The 24,817-nt window shown below is 42.6% G+C and overlaps 2 protein-coding genes across 3 annotated transcripts in view; one reads left to right on the top strand and one right to left on the bottom strand.

The window, feature by feature from the left end:
* Positions 1-1,286: 1,286 nt before the first annotated feature.
* Hil (peptidase hillarin) lies at positions 1,287-23,781 on the bottom strand. 2 transcript variants are annotated; one of them, XM_071709504.1, is made up of 12 exons: positions 23,098-23,781; positions 16,919-17,406; positions 12,427-12,712; positions 7,882-7,998; positions 7,563-7,735; positions 6,707-6,950; positions 6,034-6,260; positions 5,039-5,260; positions 4,797-4,946; positions 4,240-4,429; positions 3,575-3,832; positions 1,287-3,165 (listed from the first exon to the last, which is right to left on the bottom strand). In XM_071709504.1, the coding sequence occupies exons 2-12, from the start codon at positions 17,260-17,262 to the stop codon at positions 2,854-2,856; spliced, it is 2,523 nt and encodes an 840-aa protein (XP_071565605.1). In that variant the 5' UTR covers positions 17,263-17,406; positions 23,098-23,781; the 3' UTR covers positions 1,287-2,853. The 2 variants fall into 2 exon arrangements, with proteins under 2 accessions (XP_071565605.1, XP_071565606.1); XM_071709505.1 differs by having other exon boundaries at positions 12,427-12,679.
* Lubel (Linear Ubiquitin E3 ligase) overlaps positions 3,733-24,817 on the top strand; it is a 45,244-nt gene continuing 24,159 nt past the window's right edge. The window contains exons 1-2 of the mRNA XM_071709497.1: positions 3,733-3,862; positions 8,405-8,511. Coding sequence (XP_071565598.1) covers positions 3,808-3,862; positions 8,405-8,511 — 162 coding nt within the window. The 5' untranslated portion in view covers positions 3,733-3,807. The remainder of the gene's footprint in view (positions 3,863-8,404; positions 8,512-24,817) is intronic.

The raw sequence follows: 24,817 nt of genomic DNA, 5'->3' as shown, positions 1-24,817 counted from the left end.
TCAATTCCCTTAAATACTCGTCTTAATAAAATCGTCATTAGATGTCAGAAGCGAGAATGTGGCCTGTGTAGTGCAGCAGCTCGTTATTCAAGCCTGTATAAAATCACATTTGATCCAAGAAATTTCAATTCTCTGTCTTTACCGCAAGATGGACGTACCGTTACGTTTATCATGCTCGATGAAATGAAGTGCAACGGGTTGCTGTTTGACAGGAAATTTTACGGAAATTAATTATTTATACTCTACGTGAATGTGCTCACATGGAACATTAATGTCCATGCAATCTTTATTGCTCCCTGCGACGTCTATCTCTACGGTGGAAATCAGATATAGATCTCTATATCTAATAGAGAGGTCCATACTATCTCCACAATAGATAATTTATTATTAGTATATGTATATATATGTATATAGTGTGGTATAGTACACGACGATTACATTTATAACAATAATGTATATGTTTCATTATATACTATACAAATCTTATATTATTACATGTGTGCTTATATTATAATTTAAGTGTATTTTAATAACGAGAACATACGTTGCTCGCGGGCCATCTAACAATTGCTAGTGTTATTACACATGACATGACCTCAAATAATATGTGCGTGCGCGAATATATACACTATCATGTACTTTATTATCTAACTGAACGTACTTTGCAAATTTTCTCAATAGATTTGATTGTTTGAACACATTTGTCACGGCTATTTTGTTACACAAAATTAAATGTGTAGAAAAAGCGCCTAAAAGATACTAATTAAAGTGAGCAGATTTAAGAAAGATACACGGAAAAAAGTATAAATAAAATTACAGATGTATAAAATCTATCACTAAATCCTCCTGTCTAAATAATTCCTCTTTATCTTAAATTACATTTGTGTTACATTCCCGGAAAGCCAAATCTGTAAAGAACAGATTTGGAAAGTGTCTGCTGCAAATTTTGTTAATAGAATGTCAGCAGAAATATAACAGAATCTGCTAATAGAATGCACATTGACCGTAAAATCTGCCGTTCCGTAACATTTAAATGCTATCATTTCGGTGCTACATATTTTTAAGTTATCCTTTGCAAACTTGAGTGACACAATAATAAGAATATTTTTGACAATTGTGATTTCTTTCTCTCGAAATTGTTAATATAAAGTTTTGTTAAGAAGACTTCCGGAGACATTCTTAAATATACCTTCATAAATATGCTTTTTAAAAAAAGATTATGTTGTTAAAAAAACGTTTATAATGGAGGTCGAATTTGCGAGAATCGATGTTAAAATAAATCGAAGTTATTTTGTGGAAATCAATTTATTAAATCTTTATACAAGAATATCAAATTTTATTGAAAGTAACTACAAGTATATAAAAAATTAATTTACATACTTATGGATGTTAATGGATAACAAAATAGACTTCGTAAGTTCGAATTACATCTATTACATTAGGCTATAATGTGGGAGTTTTATTCGTGGTTAAAATTTTTTAATTGACAACAAGACAGATTAATATTACACGATTAACAAATATATACTGTTCTTCTTTTTATTTGTTATGAACGACGTTTTTGCTCGCATAGTCGATGGTGCAAATATACTATCCTACCACTAAATAATTGTATGACTGCTACTCGATTGTGCGAATAATTTTAAAGGATAATATAAAGTATAGCACCTGTGCATTTCGAAAATTGCGACTTGAAAATGTACCAATTTCAAAAGAGGACACACGCGCGAATATAATAGATAATACAATTCTACAGAGAAAACAACATACTTGAAGAAAGAAGAGTGGGCTAAATTGGGTGAGTACGTCTTCAGATACGAGTCAGTGTGCTTTGTGGATAACGATATTTTCAAGTCGTAATTATCTTATACGTACATTATATATACAGAAGCATCTTTCGTACATAAAATATATTATATTTGCTTTATTCGGTCTATGCACGTCACGCGCTTAATATGGATCCGCGATCGAGGCCGTGTATAATAACTAGTACTGAAAATAATGTGGTATTAGCGATAAATATATAAATCTGTCGGTGAAAGTAAAGCTTCGAGATGAGATTGTTACGACGGAATCGCAGATCGCAATAATTTATTTGATACGTTGCGTAAGAGAAGCATGATCGCGGGGAGGGGAAGAGGATTATTACGGAAGTACTAACTCGGTAGATGATACAAGAAAGCACGACCGTAAGCGCGTTCCAGATATACCGGGTGTTCAGGAAATCGCGTTAAACCCGTCCGCTTGTATACGAAGGTATCTTTTGCTGTCGAAAAGCCCTTCGAAAAATGCCTCTCCCGCGTCAAATTAAACTTCCACACAGTTAGTTTTACATTAATAATTATCTCCAAGTCGTAAGCCTACTGTTAGACTCGAGGTAGCGGAATTGCATAAAAAATAGTTCTTGAAGAATGACGTAAAAACGTCATTGCTTTCACCATTGCCTCTTCGTCACCGTCGTCACTCGACCGGCCTCTTTTCTCTTCTCTTTCTCGGTATTTACGATAAAAGCGTCGTTAATTCATCATTAATGGCCGATCCAGGACGATTACGTCTCTCTGCCTCCTAAGGATAGGATGAGCTCGACATGACGAGCGAGATTTTCAGATCATAAAACAGTCGTCTTGTCGCGACAGTACATTCATTATTCCTGCAAAATATTTCCTTATTCCCTATTTTTATAATTTTCCGAAAGCACTATGGAAGAAGTGCATTTGTTATCGTTCGTCCTAACGAGCACTGGAATCCCAATCGTCGCTATCATGGCTATCAATCGTCGTCCGTAACTAAAGTAGAAATTTTCGAACGAAGCCGAGACTATGTTTCAAGAGCGCGCCCCGCGATTTTACACTCTCAATTCCGTTTGCTGGAGTTGATGAGATACTTGCAGCAGTGCGTGAGCAGATGCTTCTCGCCGGTGACGTCGTGCTGAGCGACGGGCGAGGCGGTGGATTCCCTGGTGTAGACGTCCAGACCGTACTGGCCCTCCTCGGGGAAACTTATGGAGAAAGTGACCACGTCGTCGTCGGCGATGGAATGCGTCACGTACTTGGACAGGCGCTTCTCCTCGATGCCGTTCTTGTGCAAGGTCGCCATGAAGTCCGTCAACGGCCTCGACATGCGGAATTGAATCTCCAGCTCGCGGCCGGCGAACACAAGGGCTTCCTAAAATCAATAGATCGCGCGATTGTAAACCGCCCGCCTGGCAAGCGCGATAAAATCGGAAGATTTCTCGTCTCTGGCGATTCTTCTTGGATTTTCTTTTTTTTTCACCTTAATGCCTCACGTGGGAGAAAAAAGCGGGAGGGAAATTTATTTTTGTGGAACTGATTGTGGACCAAAGCATTGTAAAACTTTTGTTTTACGCGAAAGGTGTAAAAAATTGTGTAATGCCATGCTGAACAGAAAAAAATCAAAGTATCTTATATAACGCTCTAAAATTAGTATAAATCTTTTACTGTTGAAAATGTATATGTAGGTATTTCTAAATCACTTTGTATAGTTTGCGTTGATATCGTTTTTTTTTTGCTCTGAATTAATTGTACAAGCAGACCGATTTAACTAATTGACTTACTTGATGAGTGATGGGTATAAGACCAAATAGTCTGGTAGCTTTGGTGGGGCCCCATTCGCCACTGGCGCAATCCGGCAATGGTACCATCACCGTCTGCAGTTCTTCACAGGCGATTTTGAATTTGCAGACGCTCTTGAACTTCATCGGTTCGCCGGTCAAATATTCCTTCGGCGTTACCGCATTGGCGAATATGTCCAAGAGAAAGGCTCCGGAACACGGTGCGTGAACTCGGAATGCAACTATGTTCCCTACAACCGACTAAACAAATTTTGGATTTGAAAAATTTACGTGAGTATCGACCCTGCTGTATTATTTTCTTATCTTGTTATAAATTTAAACGATGAAATAAGAGCGCGTCTTTTACTAAGCGTGTAACTTAACAATGTTATACATGAACAAAGTACAAAAATAGTGTAGAATAAGAGATATTTAATTAAAATTAAAATTAATCTTTTTCTCTTTTTTTTTGTTATTTGATTTTTTAAATCCTCAAGTTTCAAAATAGGCCATTAACGAATCGTTAATATCATATTTTATACAGATTTAGAGCTATATAAATTGTTTTACATAACTTTCGTGATATTTTAAAATCAAAGTGACGCGATTCAAGTCGCTTGAGATAAATCATCGCGCGAATATAGAAGACGCAGACTATCAGTTTATACCTGCATGACAAAACGCTTGAGCGACACACCGTCGTAGCCATCGCCGTCGTTGTCGTAAAACTTGAGATTGTAATGAAAGATAAGGGATGATTGCATATGCGCCGGCATCGCTATCCTCACGGTCGCAGCACCGGTGGAATCCGTATACATAACGGCATTCGTATTCGTATCCGGAAAGTAAAGGCCGTACCTGTGCACGCAGAATTTATCCGAACGGTATTTTCGCCGTGCAACTTACGGTCATTGTTAACAGACCGATCTCTCGCCACGCTTGCGAGATCGTCGGTTTAATTACGCGTCCTAACGGTCTTTAAACACGCTTCAATAGGCGGAATTCATTTGTTAAGATGTGGTATGTTTGAAGCTGCTACTATTTTTGCCAAAAGTAATGTGAAATTAATAAAAATATATATATAGCATGACATTGAATAATGAAATCCATTACATAAAGAGAGAAACATAAATTGTAGCAACTAATTTGTGTACAGATCCGGTTTTCTCTCTTATTTCTCGTGTGTATTATGGAAAAAAAAAAGAAAACAGGAATGTTGCCTTACCTGAAGAATAGAGACCGTACGAAAGGCAATTCCTCAAAGTCCTTAAGTGAAATCGGCTGTTTAAGCAACTGCCAATCCTCTTGAAGAGGGAAGAATTCGTATATGAATTCCCGGGGGTCCGTCAGGAAGTAATGATCGTCGTATTCGTACCTAAGTGAAACGTCCTCGTGATCTCATCGATCGTTTTATTTGCACACGCAAACGCTACAATCACGATACCCGCGGACTTTGGCGTGTCGTACCTGAGGCTGTCGTTCTTAGCTTTCGGTTGACCGGGACGGGGAACCTCTTTGGCATTGACGAGGTGTCGTGCCCCCCAATTACACTGGACAAACCGCCACGCACCTGCCACGTACACGGCGTTCCAGCTGTTCCGGAATCGGTTGTCCTCGAAGCAAACGCCCGGCTGGTAGCCCGCCGACTTGCTGTAACCCTTGATGACCACGCAGTGCAAGCCCGCATAACTGCATTCAATGTTATTTAGCAATTTAGGTACCATCAGTTTTCGCGAAGTGAAATATATGAGATAAATATCGAACATTTCGATAATTAAATCCTTAATCTCCTTATAGACTTTGTTAGGCGCTTTAATGTGCACGTATTTCTACGCGAGTTACACGGACTTATGTAATACACTAAAATTAAAAAGTTTATTTACTAGCTTTCATATATGGTTATGTTATAATATAAATACATATAATATTTTAGAATTTTTACTTTAGAACACAACTTTCTATTCTTTTTATTGAATCTATATATATTTAAAAAAAATAAAATCTTACAAACTCTTTTATTTTTTCCAAATTTTAATGAGTTATATTATTCCACTGAACGATTTAAGGTAAAGGTACCAATACCCGGACATGCACCTATATCTGGACACCTTTATTATTTATAAGTATGACGCGAATTAAAATCAAAGATAAAAGTATTTTGTCTTGTAGTTTGAAACTTCAGTTATAATATCCAAACGTTTATTTCCATAAATTTATATATTTTTTAAAGGTATCCAGACACAGGTACGTGTCCAGGTATTGATACATTTACCTACTCTTAACTGTCCGGGTATCGGTGCCTTTATCTTATATATTGAATGCGATATAAATAATTGCACGTGTAAATTGTTGATATTTTTACCAAGTACAGTTTTCATCTATCTCCGTCCTGTCATGTATACTTATAGAAATTCTTTTTATACGTTCGTCTATTTTTTATAATATCGTTAGCGTGCGGTTACCTGCACAATCGTTTGAATAGAACGTGGTAACTTTCCGTGCCGTGTTTGATGCCCCTCAGTAGACCCATGGGAGTGTCACCCCGTAAGTTTTCATCAAACTGCATAGTGTTCAGATTCTTCACGGTGATCCATCGGAATATTGTTCTCGCCTTTTCAATATCCGATCCGCATCTGCTCACCAACTGTCGCACCAAGTCGGTGAACGTTTTTTGATCTTCTTGGGCTACCTATAAGAACAATACAAGACATTGTGAATCACTTATCAGTACATCTTGTAAAAGTGGCGTTAATAATACTAATATTGCCTGATTTAATCTCTTATGCATATATAATCCAACGTGAATAGCATCTCCAGAAATTAGATAATAAGAAAGAAAGTAGAAATATTGATGTTGGATAAATTTTGAAAGAAGAAAAAAATTTCTCGAATTTTTTCAAGCTCATTTAAATAAAACGCATGATAAACTAAATAAAACATAATAATGCAAAATAATGCAATAATTAAAACATAATAATGCACGATAAACTAAATAAAGCATTATAATGCAAAAGACGATAAACGCCCTCAGAATACTTGCGATAGACCGTGCACCGCAAAATGTCGTCCCGGCGACAAGGTGGATGACTTGCGAGAGGAAGCCGGCGCTGAAAGAATTCCGCGGTGAGATCTTACCGAAATAGCTATCTGATCCATGTCGGCGAACTCCAGGGGATCATTGTAGATATGGTACTTGGCGAGGGCTGGCGGCTGCGGGGGTGGCGCGCGCGATGGATAAGGCGGGGGCGGCGCTTCCTGGATATAACCGTCTCCTTCGTCAAGGTATAAACTCTCCTGTAGCATGTACTCGCTTCTCGCCTCATTGATCAGCTCCAGCATCTCCGAGCTCTGTTTCTCCACCAGCGCGGCGGTTGCCGCCCTATAAATTGATCAGGAGTAACGAGGAGCTTTTGTGTTGAGCGCGCGAAAACCCGGCTTCCCGGTTCGCGAACCGCCAACGCACGCGAGCTTGTTTATCGTCCGAAAGAAAAAAGAAACGGAAAAAAGCATAAAGCCGAAGCTACCGCGGGCTCGTAACGTGTTGCACGTAACTCTTCCATGTGTGTTCTACCGTAGCGAAAAATGCACGGAATCGATATTCGTAATCCCATTCGAGATTGTCTCGTTAATACGTCATATAATAAATATAACAACGTACAAATTACACAAATTATTTTATGATAAAGTGTATAAAAAATGTCGACACGTTAAATATCAAGTTGATAAAAGTTGGATAATTTATTTATTTTATTTTATTTATAGCATTGCTTTTGGAATTTTATTACATGTCTTTCCAATTTTAATTACGTGTGTTATTTTAAATTATATTTGTAATTAAATCCGTTATCAAATGTTTACTTTCGAGAAAATCAGATACTTCTATTACCCTTTACGCTCGATATTTCATTTAATGAAATAAATCGTGATCCGTGATGTACCTTCCCGATCTAAAAGCGAAATGTGGATATCGCGTTAATTACATAATAAATACCGTTCGTGCTCCAGCATTTTGCGCGTGAGACTTTCCTTCTTCTTGTCCCTGCGTAGAGTCATGTTCTTCTCCAAGTCTTCCTTCTCCTGCTGAAATTGTTGGGTTCGAACTCTTCCGCCTTTTTCCCGTTCCCATCTCGCCGACAATTGCTCCAGCTCCTTCTCCCATTCGTCCTTTTCGAATCATGCGTAATATGTTGAAATTTCATTATTTATAATTAACGTGTATTATTTGTAATTAACGGTATGTAAAAAATTAATGTATAGAAGGCAAATAATTCGTATCATTTTTGTTAAAATCCGTCTCAGTCATTACATACTCGGAATTCCTCGCGGATTCGCCGGTCCTCTTCCTCGCGATGATGCGCAAACTTCCGATATAAATCATCCTCTTCTTTCCGGTGCTTCATCTCGAGACGCGTCTGTTCATCGCGATCCTAATGCAGCAAAGATAAAGATTATTAAGTACTTAATTATTCGCAATTGTGCTTAATGTCGGACTAATTAACAACGAGATGCTTCTTTTGAAAAGTATCGCAAGTATGAAAATATCAAAATATTACTGCAATATGTAGCTTGTACATAGTAATTTTATAATTGTATTGTGCAGCGATGTAGAAAAAGAATACGTATCGATGTTCGGTGAATATATAATCTGTTCTTATAATTTACTAAAATGTTATATAAAGTATTACATAAAATTTAAGTTACGTTTATATTATGTAAAAGCTACATAAAGTAAAACATATCTCGTAAACTCCGGATTCGGTACGTAATTTCGAAAAGCTAATGCATGCGATCGGCATGTTACTAATTAAGGATTAAAATGTCGTTACATTTCAGGAAGCATTCCGCCAGTCTGCAGTCGTAAGAAGACGAAGCTCGCGGATACGGTCGGACGCAATGAAACGTTTCTATTTCTTAAAACGCCCGCAGCTCTGGCCTTAGAGGTAGGTACTCCACTTTTTGTATAATTTACTTTCACGTCGCGTTTCTGCTTTCATTCGCTTCTAAGAGAGTCTCCTCGGGGGAGCGACAACCCGCTACTGGTCGACAAAAGTGAACTAATCCTCTTCCGGTGTATTTTTTTAAAAAATGGAGTTGCGCCCCCCCTCTCCTCCGGCGACTCTTTCCGCTCGCGCTTGTAGTCGCAACCGGAAATATTAATGCAATGAAAATATGAGTAGGGGAAATGTTACCGCTGCGGGAGACAAACATGTTCTTTTGAAGTCGCGCGACGAGATTTCTTCAATGCAATTTTTTCCATTTAATTTGAGAGAGAAAGAAACAGAAGGAGGTAACGGTTTATCACATATAAATTCGGTTTATAACAAATAATTAAAAGCCATCTTCAAGAAAATTGGTATGCTTTATGAAGTCTGTTTTAACAAATTTGTTTTGGAACAGAGAACACATTATAAAATTTTTTTCTAATATACACTAAGATAAAAACTTTTAGTGAGGTCCATGTCGTAGTTATGTCATAGTAATGCATACGTATCCGATTTGAATAAACGTGACTAGACTTAATGACAGAAAAAGAAAAATTTTGCATACTTAGTAAAGAACATTGTTTTCTCGTTAAACGTCATTTTAATATACACGTAACTTTACTCGCAACAAATCTTCAATGCCTGCGCGGAAAATTCACTAATAGTGCACAAAACGGAGGGAACAAATGTATAAGACGTATATAATGTTTATCGTGGGAAAACCTGCTCGCGACGTCTTTCAGAATGACCAGCAAAACTCGGGAGTGCACACAGTCCTGACGTAATTCAAGGCTGTTTTTTCTTTAATCGTGTTTTAGGCTTTCCACCGAGAGCCACGTTATGCTACAAACAGCTGGAAGTACCACGCGCGCTCATCGTAATATAATTTCACAAGTTTTTTAACCGCGCGGCGAAGCGCGGAGCCGAGTTTTCCGCAGTTACACGGAGATATTTTGATTCGTTTGCGAGATCTGTCTGTCGTTCAGAGCGCATTCCCGGAAATGGGACAACGGCCCTTAATGGATTAATTTTCCCTAAGCGTTTTACGCGCGAAGGCGCGTGAGAGACGGCGGCCGGGGCACACACGCGCGCTATCCCCCGCCAGCTCTTTACGCGGCCCGGTAACGATTCTCTAATTAGCCATCAAGTGCAGAAGTACCGCAAGCGGAAATAATTCTGCTTCCCGCCCCCCGGGTTCCCCGCCGTCCGCCCTCCTCGTTCGCCTTGTTGTTGTAGACGTAAAGCCTTTCCTTCGCGTGCACGCGGCGCGGTAGTACGTCCCGACCCGACCGGCACGGCGCGGCGGCGCGGCGGTTTCGCGCACGAGGGAAATAAGACGACGGCGTATACGCGTTCTTCCGTGATAACGATTTGAATAATCATGAACGACAACGACGTGCGGCGGCACCGACTCGCAGCATTGTTCTCGCATCCCGGAGGAAAACGCGCGCGCGACAAGCGAGGGAGTTAATTCGTCCCGGAAAGTCTTTGCGAGGTCGTGCGCTTCGGTGCATCGTACTTTGATCGACCAGATAATTACTTAATAATTACTTAATCACCCAAATTTTTAATCTTCATCTCTTTATGGTGACTTTTAATTTCTTATATTGAATATATATTTTAATAATTGAGCTTTACATTATCATCAAGGAGTCTTGAAATTCTCCGAGGTTCCCTCGCGATTCTTTTGAAAAATTATAAAGTGAGTTTCCACTTTAAATTGAGAAACAAACGCATATCTGCGTGATATGATTTCTTCGCTCATTCCGGATCCCTATACCAGTTTCAGTCGTACGGTTCTTATTTGCTCGACTCGGAATGGAAGCTGACATATCGGAGTAATTGCGGTCGTTCGATCACAGTCACGCGCAGCGATCTGTTACGCGTCCCCGTCGTTCCTGAGATTCCCGGGGCTGTTTCGCCAATTAAACATAATGCCGCAATGCCGGCGCGAGAAGGAGACTCATTCCGCGTCACGTATCCGATTCGAAAGAATTATCTGATCAACGGCGGCGTGTGGGCAGAGTTCATTCGACTTTGTCGTCGATAGCCTGCGAGCGTAGGAGGGACCCCGCGATACGACGATACAGAACAAATACCGGATAAATCACGCCCGTTGATTATTCCGCCGCGGAAGAAAAATCATGATTGTCTCGCGACTTAATAAACCCCCGCAGCAATTCGCTACCGCGCGTATTGTTGTCTCGCGCTAGATTTTCTTCGTAGGACGAAGGGAAAGGACCGAGGGGGATCGCCATGGCTCGGTCTTGTCAGTCTCGATGCCCACGCCGTTTTCGTTCGCGTAAATGCCATACATAGGCCGGCTGGTGTTTAACTATATAAATAAGGATCGGTCGGTCGATCGGACACGACGGCGACGGCGATCTGAACACGCGAAAGCGCTTTGGGAGAAAACGCGGCCGATAGTGGAGCGACTAGCGGCTCGGCCTTATTACTCCGGCCGGCGCGGGCGCGCGGATGGGAAAAGCGGTAATCTCATTTTCATGTGAAGTCCGTTCTCTCGCGACGGTTCGCCGCATTCCTGCACCGCGCCAAGCGGACGATTATTCGCGTATGGGAGTCACGCGGCGACGCGTTACGTGTGCCGGATCGCGTTCCCGCGATCGGAAATTCGGAAATCCGCCGGTCTCGGAGGTCTCGCGGTTTCGCCGGGCACGAAAATCGGGAAAACGTTGAAATTCGAGTTGAGTCGTACGTGCCTTGTGAGACGTCTCCGCGATTGTCTCTTATTTAATCGGCCACAAGGCGATGTAGGTATTTCCTTCTTTAGTGGGCTGACATTTTGTTGACGTAACGTGTGATTATTGCACAGATATTTATTAATGCTATTATTTTTGTTATTTAGTTTTTCTCAATCTAAAAGTACAACAAAAGTGAATGCAGTAATTGTAGTAAAATACAATATTTTATATTTATTTGACCGAAAATGTTTCGTGTTTATTATTAGAAATAGTGAATTTATCAGTTGTTTATTTGAATATTTTTATATTCAATATTTTTATATCGTGCGGTATACGCATGTAACATATCGTTTAACTCTATTCTAAATGATTAGATCATTTTGTAAATATCAGTCAAAGCACCCTTTGAAAACAGAACCTAGAAGAAAAGTACGCAACATAAGTTAAACCGCAGTTTAATTAATATTTGTACAAATTAGCCGAGAGAGAAGAAACTCTCGCTGGCGACTTTGGCGTCAAACGCAGATCTTGCAAAAAAAAAAAAAAAAATGAGAAGAAGAGCTGCATCCGCATGCCATTGATCTGGATTTTATTACTAAGTACGGAAGTGGCTGGCAGCCTATTGTGCGTATTTTCGCTCATGCACACAATGCATCTCCCCCTTCCGCTTTGCCCCCATTTCAGGAAGGAGCTAATAACACCAGCGGGCGGCATATGCGCGCAAAAAGTCAATTACCACATCGCCATTGTTCGCTTCCCTATACGCACTCTGAAATTATCATTGCTAATTCGCGTTATTAATTAACGATTATTTTCGCAGTCCTCCCCGCGGGCTGCCGCCGCCGCCGCCGCTGCTGGTGCTCCGCGCCGCGCGGAGCGAACGCGACTGCGATTGTACCCGCTCGAGACGCAATAATCTCCGCGCGATATCGCCGTGTCTCCCCGTCTCCGAAGATGCTGGATCGCGATCCCCGTGGAGACGGAGAACGGTTTTCCGGTTCTCCAGGAAATTGCGTGTTCGCAACAGCCTGTTAGACGCAATCGCGTTAGCGTGGCTCGCGGCGTGCCACGCGCGTGTCGGAATAGTAACACTCTCGTCCTTATACGGCGACGACCATGACGAGAGGCCGATTACATCAACCGCGGCCGAGCGACCGGCTCAGTGACTCACCAGATAATAATCGATGGGTTTCTCGCGGGCCTTGCTGTAGCCCTTCTGTAGCTCGGTCTGCTTGAGCGCATGGGCGATGTGCAGGGCGCTCGCATCAAACCTGCCGTACTGATAGCTGCCGTCCCCCGAATAATTGTGATTGTACGGCGAGGAGGCGCCGCCGGTGCCGGTGCCGCCGCCGCCGCCGCCGCCGTGGATGCCATCGCGCTGGGACGAGTTAGCCGCCGGCGGCGAGCCGTGCCCGTTCAGGTGCCTGGCATAATTAGGCGAGTCTACATTATCGTAACTGCAACAGAAGCGTGCACACGGGTCTTCAGGGGATTGCGAGGGTTCACCGGGCACAGGACCGCTCGGTGAGGTTCCCGCTGCGGGGATCGAGAAGCGATAACGCGTTAACTCTTCCACATTGCCGGAAATAATGAGATTAGTCCCAGAGCGACCCCCTCGTCGTGTCCCGATCTCGAATAAATTATCCTTATTACTATGCCGTATATGTAAAAATAACATATAAAACGATAGTAAAAAAAATGTTGCTTATTATTTGAGAGATTAAGCTGAAGTGAACAAAAATGTCACTTGTTAGAATAGTAGGGCTAACTTTTTCGATGGGAAACAAAACTGTTTGAGAAAGGTTTCCTTAAAGTTCCAGAAAATATTTCTCAGTGTATGAACTCATAGAATCGCTGATCTCAAATTATAATTCTCGAATAAAAAAAAAATAAATTTAAAAGATCACAAAAAAATGTGATACAAATATTTGTTAGTTTTTTAATATAAGCTGACTCATTATCTGTTAGTCTAGCTTTTGAGGCAAGGACTTCCTGTATTCCAAATTAGCCGGCGGAAAACCTCCAGATAGCAATTTTCATGCAAGTCGTATCAGTTGTCTCGCAAGTTAATTCGCAATATCGCAAATAGTTCCAAACTTCAGAAATTCTCCCGAAGATAAACTTTCTGTTCTTGAATATTGTTAAAGTAAGAATTTTGTGTAAAAAAAATGCACGTACGTGTCGTGTAGATCGCAAGAATTGGCCGTGAGCGACATTAGTATCGATGATAACGGAATAAAAGCGAACACTCGGAGGTAACACGCGGTGTCCTTGATACCGCGAACGTCGCTCGTTACACGACGACGTTGGCAAAGAATCCGGGTCGATGGATTACGATTACGTTAACCCACATATCCGCAACAATCGCCACATCAAGCCCTCCCCGTCGCGCGCGCAGGCTTGACCCATAATTCCGGATAACTGCTATATAATACGCGTAATAGACGCAATTATTGCGACGCGCGAGTCGCGTCGCAATTAGCGTCGCGGTTTAAGCTCCACGTGAGAATTGCAATAAATAAAAATCTCACCGCAGGCGCAACAGTCTGCGCGCCGCCGCTTGCGAGAATTTAGTGTATCGCTTAAATGAATGTGTTACACCTCTCTCGCTCGTTTCTGCCGGGTTCATTCACTCGCGCGAGCGGAGCCCACGCTCCTCTCTCTCTCTCTCTCTCTCTCCTCTCCTTTTCTCCTTTCCACTCGACCTGCCTTTTACTCGTCCTCTCTCTCATCGTGATTATCAAGCCACGGAGGCTCGCGAAAGGTGGGTACAAGAAACAGTATCGGATTCGCCAAACGGTCGGGTCAGTAATCGGCTACCAAACGAGCCTCGAAGAGGATCTCTAAGGAGCTTTTTTAAAGAATTAAAAATAATGTAATAATTACAAAAAAAATAATAAAAACTATATTTTGCCGCATTTGCCGGCTTATTACATGAGTGTCGATATCAGAGGAAGAAAAATAATCGCGAATTATGACTGCATTTTTAGCAAATATATTTTTCAAGAATCTCTCGGGTAATTAAATAATTGTTACGATAAAATTAGATATAATTAGAACGTGTATAGAAAATATGTTAATATAATAAAGGGTTTGACAGTTAAATAACGAGAAGCCGAGACGGAAAGCCACGTCGGCGAGAAACTCTTCGCGTAACGCATGCATGTAGGCGCGAGCGTATACGACTTTTGTGAGGCAGTGGCCATAAAAAGGCACGCAAAACGCACGCGTGCATGCGCGGTGTCGCAAGGAGAGATGTTAAAACGGGCGACAGGCGAACGAGCGTTTGAAATACCAATAACTCCGAGTGGTCTCGGCGATATTGCGACCGCGACAGCCTTTAACGCGGATATGTATACGCGTTAAACATGCGGCTCTAGCAGGAAACCCGATTGCAATAATAACGTGCGGATATGGCGATTATGCGAGGCGATATGATGCAGCGCGCTTCTTGCGATATAGCGCGATATTATACTTAATCAAACCTCGCGATCGCGATTTCTTAATAGAATGCTGACATACTGAGATCAGATTAGTTTTCCTGATAGCGCAAGTGTAATTTGTTGAGAATTATTCACGTCAGAGCTTGTCTCGCAGGTGATAGACACGGTGTAGATTGGATTTCTTTCCTGTTTTGAAGGTATTTTTCTTATTACAAGAACGCAAGGGATCCTATATTGACATACTAGCTTCATATTGACTCTGCTGGCTTTACAAACATGTAGAACTTAGTCCTTCGAGAGAGAGAGTTTCTCGTGATAGCAAGGTACCAAACTAAGCACTTCCATTTCGTACCGCGTTTATGAAGATTATTGATTTTCCCCTTTTCATCTCGATTCTGATTCCCGCTTGATTCCGTTAGTGAGAATGTCCTTGTAAAGTAAGCGACTTTGTAGAATCTAATAAAACTTATGTAATCACTTCGTGCGATCACTTGATACGGCCTCTGTAGAAAGAAGCACAAGAGCCCATTAGCATTCAGGTTAAAGACCAAGTGCAGCATTTGTACACAAAACTGTCGGCTACTCAGACATCATTCCAGACTTCGTCGGATTAAGGCCAAAGTAGTCTTATTGCATAACGGTGGAGTGAAACGACTGAACCGAACAAAAGACCGTGAAATGACACAGAGTCAAAGAATGTATATATATATGACTAATAATTTTCGCGAAATTGTGCTTGCATCAAGCAATTATTCTACTGGCAAGATTCTCGTGAATTCTCGTGGCAAAAAATAACACAATTTTTGAAAAGTGTAAGTGCATAAATAATTTCAAAAATATATCTATAATGCCAAATTTAACACTAATTTCCAAGGAGGATTTAAATACGCTATACCACGTCTAAACATCTCCAGCCGATAATTTTGTATAAGAATAGTAAGATAAGATAGTTGTATAATTTCGCAAAGTATAATTTTCCACTTATTGAATTGCAGATTGAAGCGAAGGATTACTAAGGCCATGAAGAAATTTAAACGAAGCGTGTTAGTTATACACCTGTACGTGTTTTCCGCGAAACTCGATTTCGAGACGTCGAGCTATTATTTCCAGCAGCGTTCGATCTCAATCGACAACAAAGGGAAAGTGGAGAAATTAGCCATAAATTTTACCGAGCGTGCTTTTAGTGCGTCTCTAACGTCGAAACGCCATTAAAATTGTGTTTTGTGCTGTGTACACTTGTGTTTTCTGCGCAAAGAAGCTTAGCGAGAAAAGATAAAAGATCTCTGGAATGTTAAATTGACAGCGGTGGCCCGACACTTTCCTTGCGAGATTACCTTTGCTAATCGTCGAAATTAGAATACACAGTGACGCGTAAGAAACGATGGCACGTGTTGTGAAGTATCGCATTGTTCTTTAATATAGGAAATTGAGGTGAAGAGCCTAGCTTCGCGCCTATTTACGATTCAAATGAGCTCGGCTGAGAGCGTTACGTATTTAAATCTATGCAGCGTTCTACAAACTTAAATGACTGCGAGTATTATTTGCTGAAAGAAAACAGATACGTACACAAAGGGGCATTTAAAAAGCGATTACTCTGAGACTTGTTATCGTAGAGGATAATGCCGAAATTACTTCTGATATTCTCACGAGGAGAGAGAATAGTTCTTATACACATACAGTTATTATTTTACACCTCAGATAACGGTGACTGCTGAAGAAAAATACGCATGGTCTTCAGTTTCAGTTTATTAAAGCTATTATTATATTAACGATATTATTTAATTTGAATTAAATAATTAAGCACATCTTCCGTCATTTATTTATTGACTTCTTCTTTCATTGAATCAGAGATATATAAAGAAAGATATTGTATTTCACAATCATAATTTTACACAAAATGTAAAACGAAGATAAGACAGACGTGATAAACAAGTGGAAAATCCATTAAATATCCGTCTATGGTATGATAAATTTCTAATTATTCGAGATCAGATTGAGGAAACGAGCTAACGAGCTTGAGATAGGTACGCAATGTTACGCGTACGACAGAAGTTTGAAGAGATCGCGATATATCGCATTCATGAATTTTTAATGTCGGTTACTATACTGTATAACGGGGTGGGATTCACGTCAAAGATGGATTACCAGGTCAAGTGCATACAAATTGAAAATACAGATTATTAAAGAAATTAATAGAAAAAGAAACATATAGTTACTCACCAAGGTGGATAGACGCCGCGCGGCGATGCGCCTCCCGCTCTGATCTGCTCGTTAACGTAGCCGCTTCTAGGCACGTTAAGGGCGCTCCTGATGCCCACGCTGGACCCATCTAGAGTCCCGGGTCCGGGCTTGGGCACGTGACTGCTGCAGTACACCTCCTTGTCGTTGATCGTGTGCTGATTGTTGTAGTAGGTCTTCAGGGTGAGCTTGGTACCGCAGATCGCGCACTTGAAGCAACCCGCGTGGAAAAACGTGAAGTCCTTCAAGGGACCCACCCTGTCGACCTGATAGACGGTCTGAGCGCATCTCAGACACGTGCTCTCGTAGAAATTCGGCCGATACATGATACCCGCGCCTCGACGGACCGCCTTGCCGAAGTATCCGGTATTCTCTTCCCGCGGACCGGAGTCCTCCGGTCTCCTCGTCCCGATCACCGCTCGCTGCAGTCTTCTCGTACGGCGCAGTGTTTCGCTCTCAATACGTGGGACCTTGAAAATTAAAGGCCTCGATCAGGGAATAGAGAAATTACCTCTCACCGCGCCGAGATAAATACAAGGCGACGCCGGCGAGACAAATAACTGGGCATTACGGGCTGTTTAGAGATTGGCGCATGACTCACGTACCATAACCGTACATTTCTAATTTCTCTTTGATTTTTCTTTCGAAGAAAGTGTCGTAAACCGATCTATTCCCCGTTCCTAATCATGAAAGTTTATGTGCGAATGAAATTAAGTGAATTTGTTATATCACTGATATATATTCTGATATTAAGAAAATATATATATGTATACAAAACAAAATTATTGTTATCAAACAGGTGTAATTAAAACGGGAGAATTTGTGTTTAATTAATCTTGATGGAGATAACGGAACAGCAAGTTTAGAAGGATGCATTTAATTATATATGTTTCTTATACCGTCTATACTTTGAGTCTGCTAGTTGATACTTTTGTATGGCTTCGAAATTACTTAAGCCAAACCGCTGGTATGCGTTTAATAATCTCTTTTCGCACACCGGATATGAATGCGCGAGATGCCGAAGGTGGGAATCAAACGCACGTCAAGGAATTATACGCAATAATTAGTTTGCAACTGTTAATTACGCCGGCGTGGCGGTCTTCTCAGCGTTCGTAACACGCGAACGTAGCTCGTTTTACGCTCCAATTCGACAATATGTAGCGAGTTTTCTTCCCGGCGAGCCCGAATTGCGCACCGTTATCGCGTGCAGCTGGGATTTATCGTGGAATTTCTAATTCTATCGGCGTATCCTTCGCATATCGGATGCGTTGCCGAGCACGTCTCTTTGGTACGCTTTACGGAGGGGGAGGTTTTGAAAGAAAATATCCGTCCTAGGATCTGAGAATGAAGGTACACTGGGTGAGCCCGTGCACCGCCGACACTTTCCTGCGAAATTTTGCAACGAATCATTGCCAATACCTCACCGAAGTGGGCGAGGGCGACTAAAGAGGCAATTGCAACACCTTTAATGACAGCGATATGCCCACGGTAACGTCGACGCGAGATTTTCCCACGTATCGTTCGGCTGCACGAGCACTTAATCGAATTTCTATCACGCGTTTCCATATTAATATACGACTACAAGATCTGTTAATGCATCATCTCAGCTGTTGCTTTCTCATATTTCAGAGCCTGATAATTATATATTATTAAATGCGCTTAAGCGGGCAAAAATGTAAAGCCATAAACGATAAATAAGAGCTATGCTGAAATCTCGCGCACGGAGAGTCAACATACTCTGCCTCGAAAAATAATTTGTTATCGTTCCATAAATTGATTTCTTTTCCAATTTATTTACCTCGAAACAGGTTCGCAGTTGTTAATCCTTCGCGAAACACCGAGCTCGTGGAAAAGCACAGTGTAGCTACCTAAATTGGCTGAACGCACTACTTCTTGCATCTATCTGACCGCAATGCTTTCTAAATTCTTATAGTACCGCCACCATCACAACTACCAGCAACCAAATAAGCATCATTTAGAACTGATATTTTATATAGGCTAAATTATTTCTCGACTTTCCCTCGTCGTTGAATAGAGTTTTGAATAAACATTTAGATAGCCAACGGTAAGACAAGGTTACTTGATTCCATATATACATTTTTTACACAGACGTTCTTCCTTTTTATATAACGGGAAGTGGATAAATTGACATGTCGTAAGATAAAGCTAAGATAAATAAATAAATCGAATCACGCGCTCTGTGGAATGCATAAGCATTACGACAGTGAAATGAAATTGAAATTTCTATCTTAAGGATCGAAAATAAGGATTTAATCGACTAGAAACTCACAGTCGACTTCGCGGAAACGCTCACAGAGCACTCGTGGCAAATTCTGCGTACAGACGGCTGCAGGCCGGGACAATAGACGCTTGCGACATGTTATTAGCAACGCATTCATATACATATAACGCGACACGTGCCTAATCTCCGGTTCTCCTTCTCTCTCACGGAACAACGAATCAGGTTTTTCACAGCCAATTGACGGAGGTCGTCGCCCCCGTTTTTCTTTTTTTTTTACTTTCGCGGTTGTAACTTCTAACGAAGTCTTCGCCACCACGATTGAATCCGATGCGTGCGGTAGAGGCCGATCGCGGTCCCGGTGATGACGTACCGATGGAACTTATCGGAGAGTTCCTCTTTCCGAGGAGCGAGCACGAGGTGCACGTCGCCATATCGGGAGAAAGCATTTTGTACGTACGTACGTCGCCGTGCGTATCGCGGCCCTCGGCATCGCGAGAGTATGAGCTAATTCTTTGTAAATGAGGCCACGGTGTGTACGACCTGCTCTCGCCGCTGCGGGATAGTTCGTTGACTCTCGACAAAATCCAGAAGTGCACCAGAGGAGCCGTCGTAAAAAATTTATTTACGGTTTTACGCGCTAGGCTTATTTTTTTACGTTTAAACGCGCGACAATTGGCGAGAACGTTCCTTTCTCTACTATTGTTAGTGAATCGCCATTAACTCTCCAGTAGGTGAAAATTAAAAAAAATGCGTGGGATGTAAATTACACCCCACCTTATTTATGTTAAAAATATTAAACTGATTAATATTTTTGTTTTCTGTTTAATATTATTCATTGTTGCACATATCTTAACAGGTGGAAACTTTAATTTTAATGTTTTTTCGATAATAATCAGTTGAAATGAGTCCAGAATACTCGTTAGGAAAAAAGAAGCCTGGGAAAAGCCTGTAAAATACACTCTATGCGACCACTGGAGGGTTAAGTGAAATATATGTACGTATAAGGCGTACGTGGATTTGTCAAAATCTATAATTTAAATATACATTCCGTTGGCATAAGAACGACCTCGTACACTTGGAACTGTCGGCGGATTCGTCCTTCGACAATTTACTCTCGCATCTCACCGTTTTCGCGTATCGAATTCTCATTTTGTCAGATACTCGATGCGATCGTTACCGTATGTACGTACAGCTCGAATTATGTTGCTCGAATTTCATCGACGGGCTAATGTTTATGCCCGCTACCACCGAGCTGTATATAATCCAGCTAGTCTTCGCCGGGTAACTGCCCCGGCGATGGAACTAATAATACGTAATATTGATTATGACGCAACTGTGCCCGATAGCGTCTTGCATCGAGTTACCCGCCGGTACCTACGGGCCGCCGCGCACAGGTGTAAGTCCTGTTATCCGCTAATAGAATATGATAAATCGACCCCGTCGTAATCCCCTCCCCCCTCTCCGGTCCTGTGCAATTTTTGACACGTCATCGCGCATCAGCTACGTTTTAATCGGAATGAGAATTTTCGTAATGGGACGCTATCCCGATTATAATGCCCGTATCTCTGCCCGGCCGAGCGGCGCTCGCTCCCGTAACGGAAATCCTTAACGCGTCTCATTAAGCCGCGCATTTTACTCCGTGCTCGGCGCGCGCCGGCGAAGTGCGGAAATCGTAAAATTCCCATAAATTTCGCCGTCGCGAGCGACTTTTGCGCGAACGACCGCAGGCACGGAGGGTGACTTTTCGAAGTCTCGAGCTGACGACGCGCGGGAGCGCCGAACGAGCATTTAAGTGAATGGATATTGAAGGGAACATGTTCAATCTTGGAAGAATTGACAGATATTCTAGAATAAAAGCGTTCCTCGACTATTCAGGGGATCTGAGGCCTACGTTCCATTTACTTTCCGTTTGGGTCCGTCCCTGCGACCAGCGGCAGTCGGCGGCTTTGCGTATACGCCGAGAACAGCGACTCTCCGAAGGAATGCGACCGAGGCGGTACGATTATGGCGAATTGCATAACTCCGGAGCGAGGAACGGGCCGCCGCGCCGCCGTCGATGCGATGATCGCGTAATGGCGCGTTGCACCTTTATGAATTATGCGGTCTTCCGGCGATCCGTCGAGGCCGGAGAGCGACGCGTCATTTATCGCGGCGCTCGTTACAAAAAGCCCGATGGCGTAATCGCACCTATATACACGTACCCACGCAATCGCGATCCGTGGAGGCTTCTTCGCGTTGCCGATAAAACTCTCCTCCGGTTTTGATTACGGCAAGCCTTGAGATCGGGAGGTCTCCGGACTCCGGAGTCGACGAGACGAGACGAGACGAGACCGAGAGCGGCTTTCGGAGAAGTAAGGAAGAAAGCGAGACGCGCGTCGGAGCTTTGGCGCAACGTAAAAATTATTTACGACATTCCTCGCGTCGTTTGTCGCGCGATAATGCCCATTCGAATGCCCGTGTCCCCATTTCTGGCCCACCTTCTTCTAGGCGTTTATGCGCGCCGGGCTGCGAGCCGCACGCACGATGGTCTCGCGCCGCCGCCGCCGCCGCCGCCGTGCCAGTGCCACGCACGCTGCTCGAGACACGGGAAACTTTATTATGAGGTAAATCGCGGGGAATGCGGCCGCAACTCTCGATTCGGATATGCGCGCGGAACGCTGTTTCGCGAAAACAACGAGATAACGGGACGCGCTGCGCGAATGAGAGAAAAAATTGCAGCATTTAATCCCTGTAGATTGTTTTTCGATTCGATTTTTTAAGCAAGGTCAAATTTTATAATAGGAAAAAGGTTGCCAGATATTATGCAAGATTTCGTATCTATGAATGTATTTACGTAGCATTATGGAATCTACCGCAAAAAAGACTTGTGAAAACGGCGTCGGATCGTTCTAAAATCTAAATGATGTAATTAACGTAGGATTAAATAGAAAAAATACATTGATCATCTCCTAAAATTAATATTTATTTTTATCAATTTAGATTAACTTTACGAAACGTTTTACTTACTTTTTATCTGTTGCTAGTTCTAAGAAGAAGATAAAAGGTAAGTTAAACCGAGATAGTTAATCTCGGTTTAACTTACCTTTTATCTTTAGAACTAGCAACAGATAAGAAGTAAGTGAAATCAAGATTAAAGTTAATCTGCACTAATAGAAACGGACATAAGACATTAAATATTGATTTCATTAATACGTATTAACTTTAACTCGTCTGGACTTATAACGTGAAATCAATTAAATTGCTTAAAACTCGACCGACGTTAATGAGAAGTTCTTCAATTTCTTTTTCAATTAATTTTCGACGTATGGAATATTGCAAACTCTGGATTTTAATCTTTTGGCTTCTCATTGAGAAGCGTTATTCACAAAGCTATGAAACAGAATTTGACATAACGATACTCCGATCTAAAGTACTTTAAACTTGTAGCGCGAATAAATATCATGACTTGTTCCACGCACGTGTCCTAATTTTGGTCCCACACGGCACTCTCTCGCGTGCCGACAGGTGAAACCGCACCAGCCATCGGTGTTATTGAATATCGAATAATTACTGAAACTCGGAGGATATTGTCTAGAGAAATTTCCCAATTATCCGCGAAGATCTGTAAGTAGGCCCGACTTTCTTAATCGATTAAATACCAGGGAATTAACGAGCGCGCCACCGCGAAAAAGTTTCAGAATAATTGATACACCATCACCAGAAGACAGACAACCATTAATCACAGATCATTCAGCCAATCACAAATACCGGTGATTCTCTCCTCACACTCGTGCACGACGTAAATTTCTTTCTACACGGTCGTCTGGACGAAAATCACAGAATCGCGGAGCGGCAATTTCGCTCTGGTAAAAGTGGAGCGAGTTCTGCTTTTCGAAAATGCGTACATCGTCGCGACTTATCCTCGAGCGGCGATACGTACGTCCTCATAATCCTCGCTTCGGCGTCGTCCACGAGCAGTCCCGATGACTTCCGTGACCGCCAGGCATATCTCCTTCTGCCCGTGCTCTCCGAGTGTCGTCCGGTCCTCGGTGTCTCGCCCTGGGCGCGACCGCTCCGGTCCGGCCAGGTGGAAGAATCGCAGGTAACGACCGAGCCTCGAGCACTACGTAACGACCGCGCGCGCGGTATCACTCGCGGTCCCCTTCGGTCTACCGATTATTTCCGTACCGCGCATCGAAATCACCAGGCGAACGCCTCGCTCCGTTTCGCGAGCCTCGCGCGCGCGCGCGCGCTCGCTCGACGAGGAGGAATATACGACGAGGAGGGAACGGCGAAGAGAAGCCAGTCGAGCGGGTCCACCTGTTCGCCAGCGATTGTTGCGATATCGATCGCCGCTCGTCGACGGAACGTCTCGCGATCGGATCCTGGGATCCCCGTCCGATTCGCCTTGGCGGATAGGCCGCGTACTCTCGGGTACTCCTCCACGAGTAACTACTCTCGCGCGATTACACGCACGACAGCCACTTTCGACCTTCCAGCGCGTACGGACGTCTTGGGTGACACGGTTTCGGCTGTTCGCCACCTGGAATGAGGTCTCGGCACTAAGCGAGGCGGCCGTCGCGGCTCAGATCGGGCCTGAATATCGCCACCTGCCTCCGTCGACGTTCCAGGAAGGTCTGAGGTGAGAGGAACGGCCATTTTGAGAGGCACCGACGATGAATCGGCTCAGGTGGCGCTATGGTTGGAGAACCGACCTGCGTCCTACCTGCGTCCTTACCTGCGTAACGGTCACTCTCCCGTGCGCGCTCACCTGGCGAGGACCCGGGATCGTCGCCTGCGACGATGTATGAAACCAGATGCTGCTTTTGAGAACAGATTCTTTCCTATTTTCTTTTTAAGGAAGAGAAATTAAAATATTTTTCTATGCGCGTCAGAAGCTTGCGACCAGAAGAGAAGACCATTACTTACTGAACGATTTATTAATTGTGCCGATTTTATGAAGAAATTCCGGAAGGATTAGCATTTCATGAGACTTACGACGATAAAAGATCTTCTAATTATAGATAAAAATACGTTTATAAAAAATATATCGTTCGTAATTCCATGCAAATGATATTATAATATTCTTAGAATAACTGTAAAATTTATTTGCTGTGCGTTAGAGTTATCTCATAATTATGTCGCAACTGCACGTGTAATGACTTAATGTAGTGACTTAGCACGATGATCCGACAGATGTTGCAATAAATATATAGCTACAAGGACCGGTTACGCATACGCTATACAGAATTGAATAGAACGAGCTGTTTACCGGCGCGGCTGCAACTTGTGGATCGTGAATTTGCAAAGGTCACCGTTTTGCATCGGATGTCGTGCGTTTAAAAATGTCTCTTGTATCACACTCGCTTCCTCGGAGTCACCATTTCTAGGCAGAAAGTACAAGATCGGCGCGCGTAAGAGCGCGTGTGCGCGCCCACACGGATGCGTGAATGTCGCGCGTACGTGGGAAGCGATTTGCTGGAAGGGAAGAGAGAGAGAGAGAAGCAATGATGCAATAGAGGCAATAGAGGCAACGACAGATTACACATTGCCCGACCGTTACCAGAAGTTTATACGCTCTGTTATACTCTATTTAGCTCTAACATTTCAATGCACCGAGCTCGTTTCCGTGCACATGCGGAGTACATGCCTCGTAAGGC

Source organism: Temnothorax nylanderi, unplaced genomic scaffold (assembly GCF_030848795.1).
Source record: "Temnothorax nylanderi isolate EJ_2023f unplaced genomic scaffold, tnyl_v1.0 TNYL_tig0077_pilon, whole genome shotgun sequence".
Taxonomy (NCBI): domain Eukaryota; kingdom Metazoa; phylum Arthropoda; class Insecta; order Hymenoptera; family Formicidae; genus Temnothorax; species Temnothorax nylanderi.
This window is presented reverse-complemented; position numbering and strand designations above follow the sequence as displayed.

What these genes read in the sequence shown, in the direction of transcription:
- Hil (XM_071709504.1), bottom strand. Translation starts at nt 17,262, where the DNA reads ATGTATCGGCCGAATTTCTACGAGAGCACGTGTCTGAGATGCGCTCAG. An exon ending in AAAATGCTGGAGCACGAACG is followed by an intron (nt 6,951 to 7,562) that starts GTATTTATTATG and finishes ATCAATTTATAG; the next exon opens with GGCGGCAACCGCCGCGCTGG. An exon ending in TCAAGCGTTTTGTCATGCAG is followed by an intron (nt 3,833 to 4,239) that starts GTATAAACTGAT and finishes AAATTTGTTTAG; the next exon opens with TCGGTTGTAGGGAACATAGT.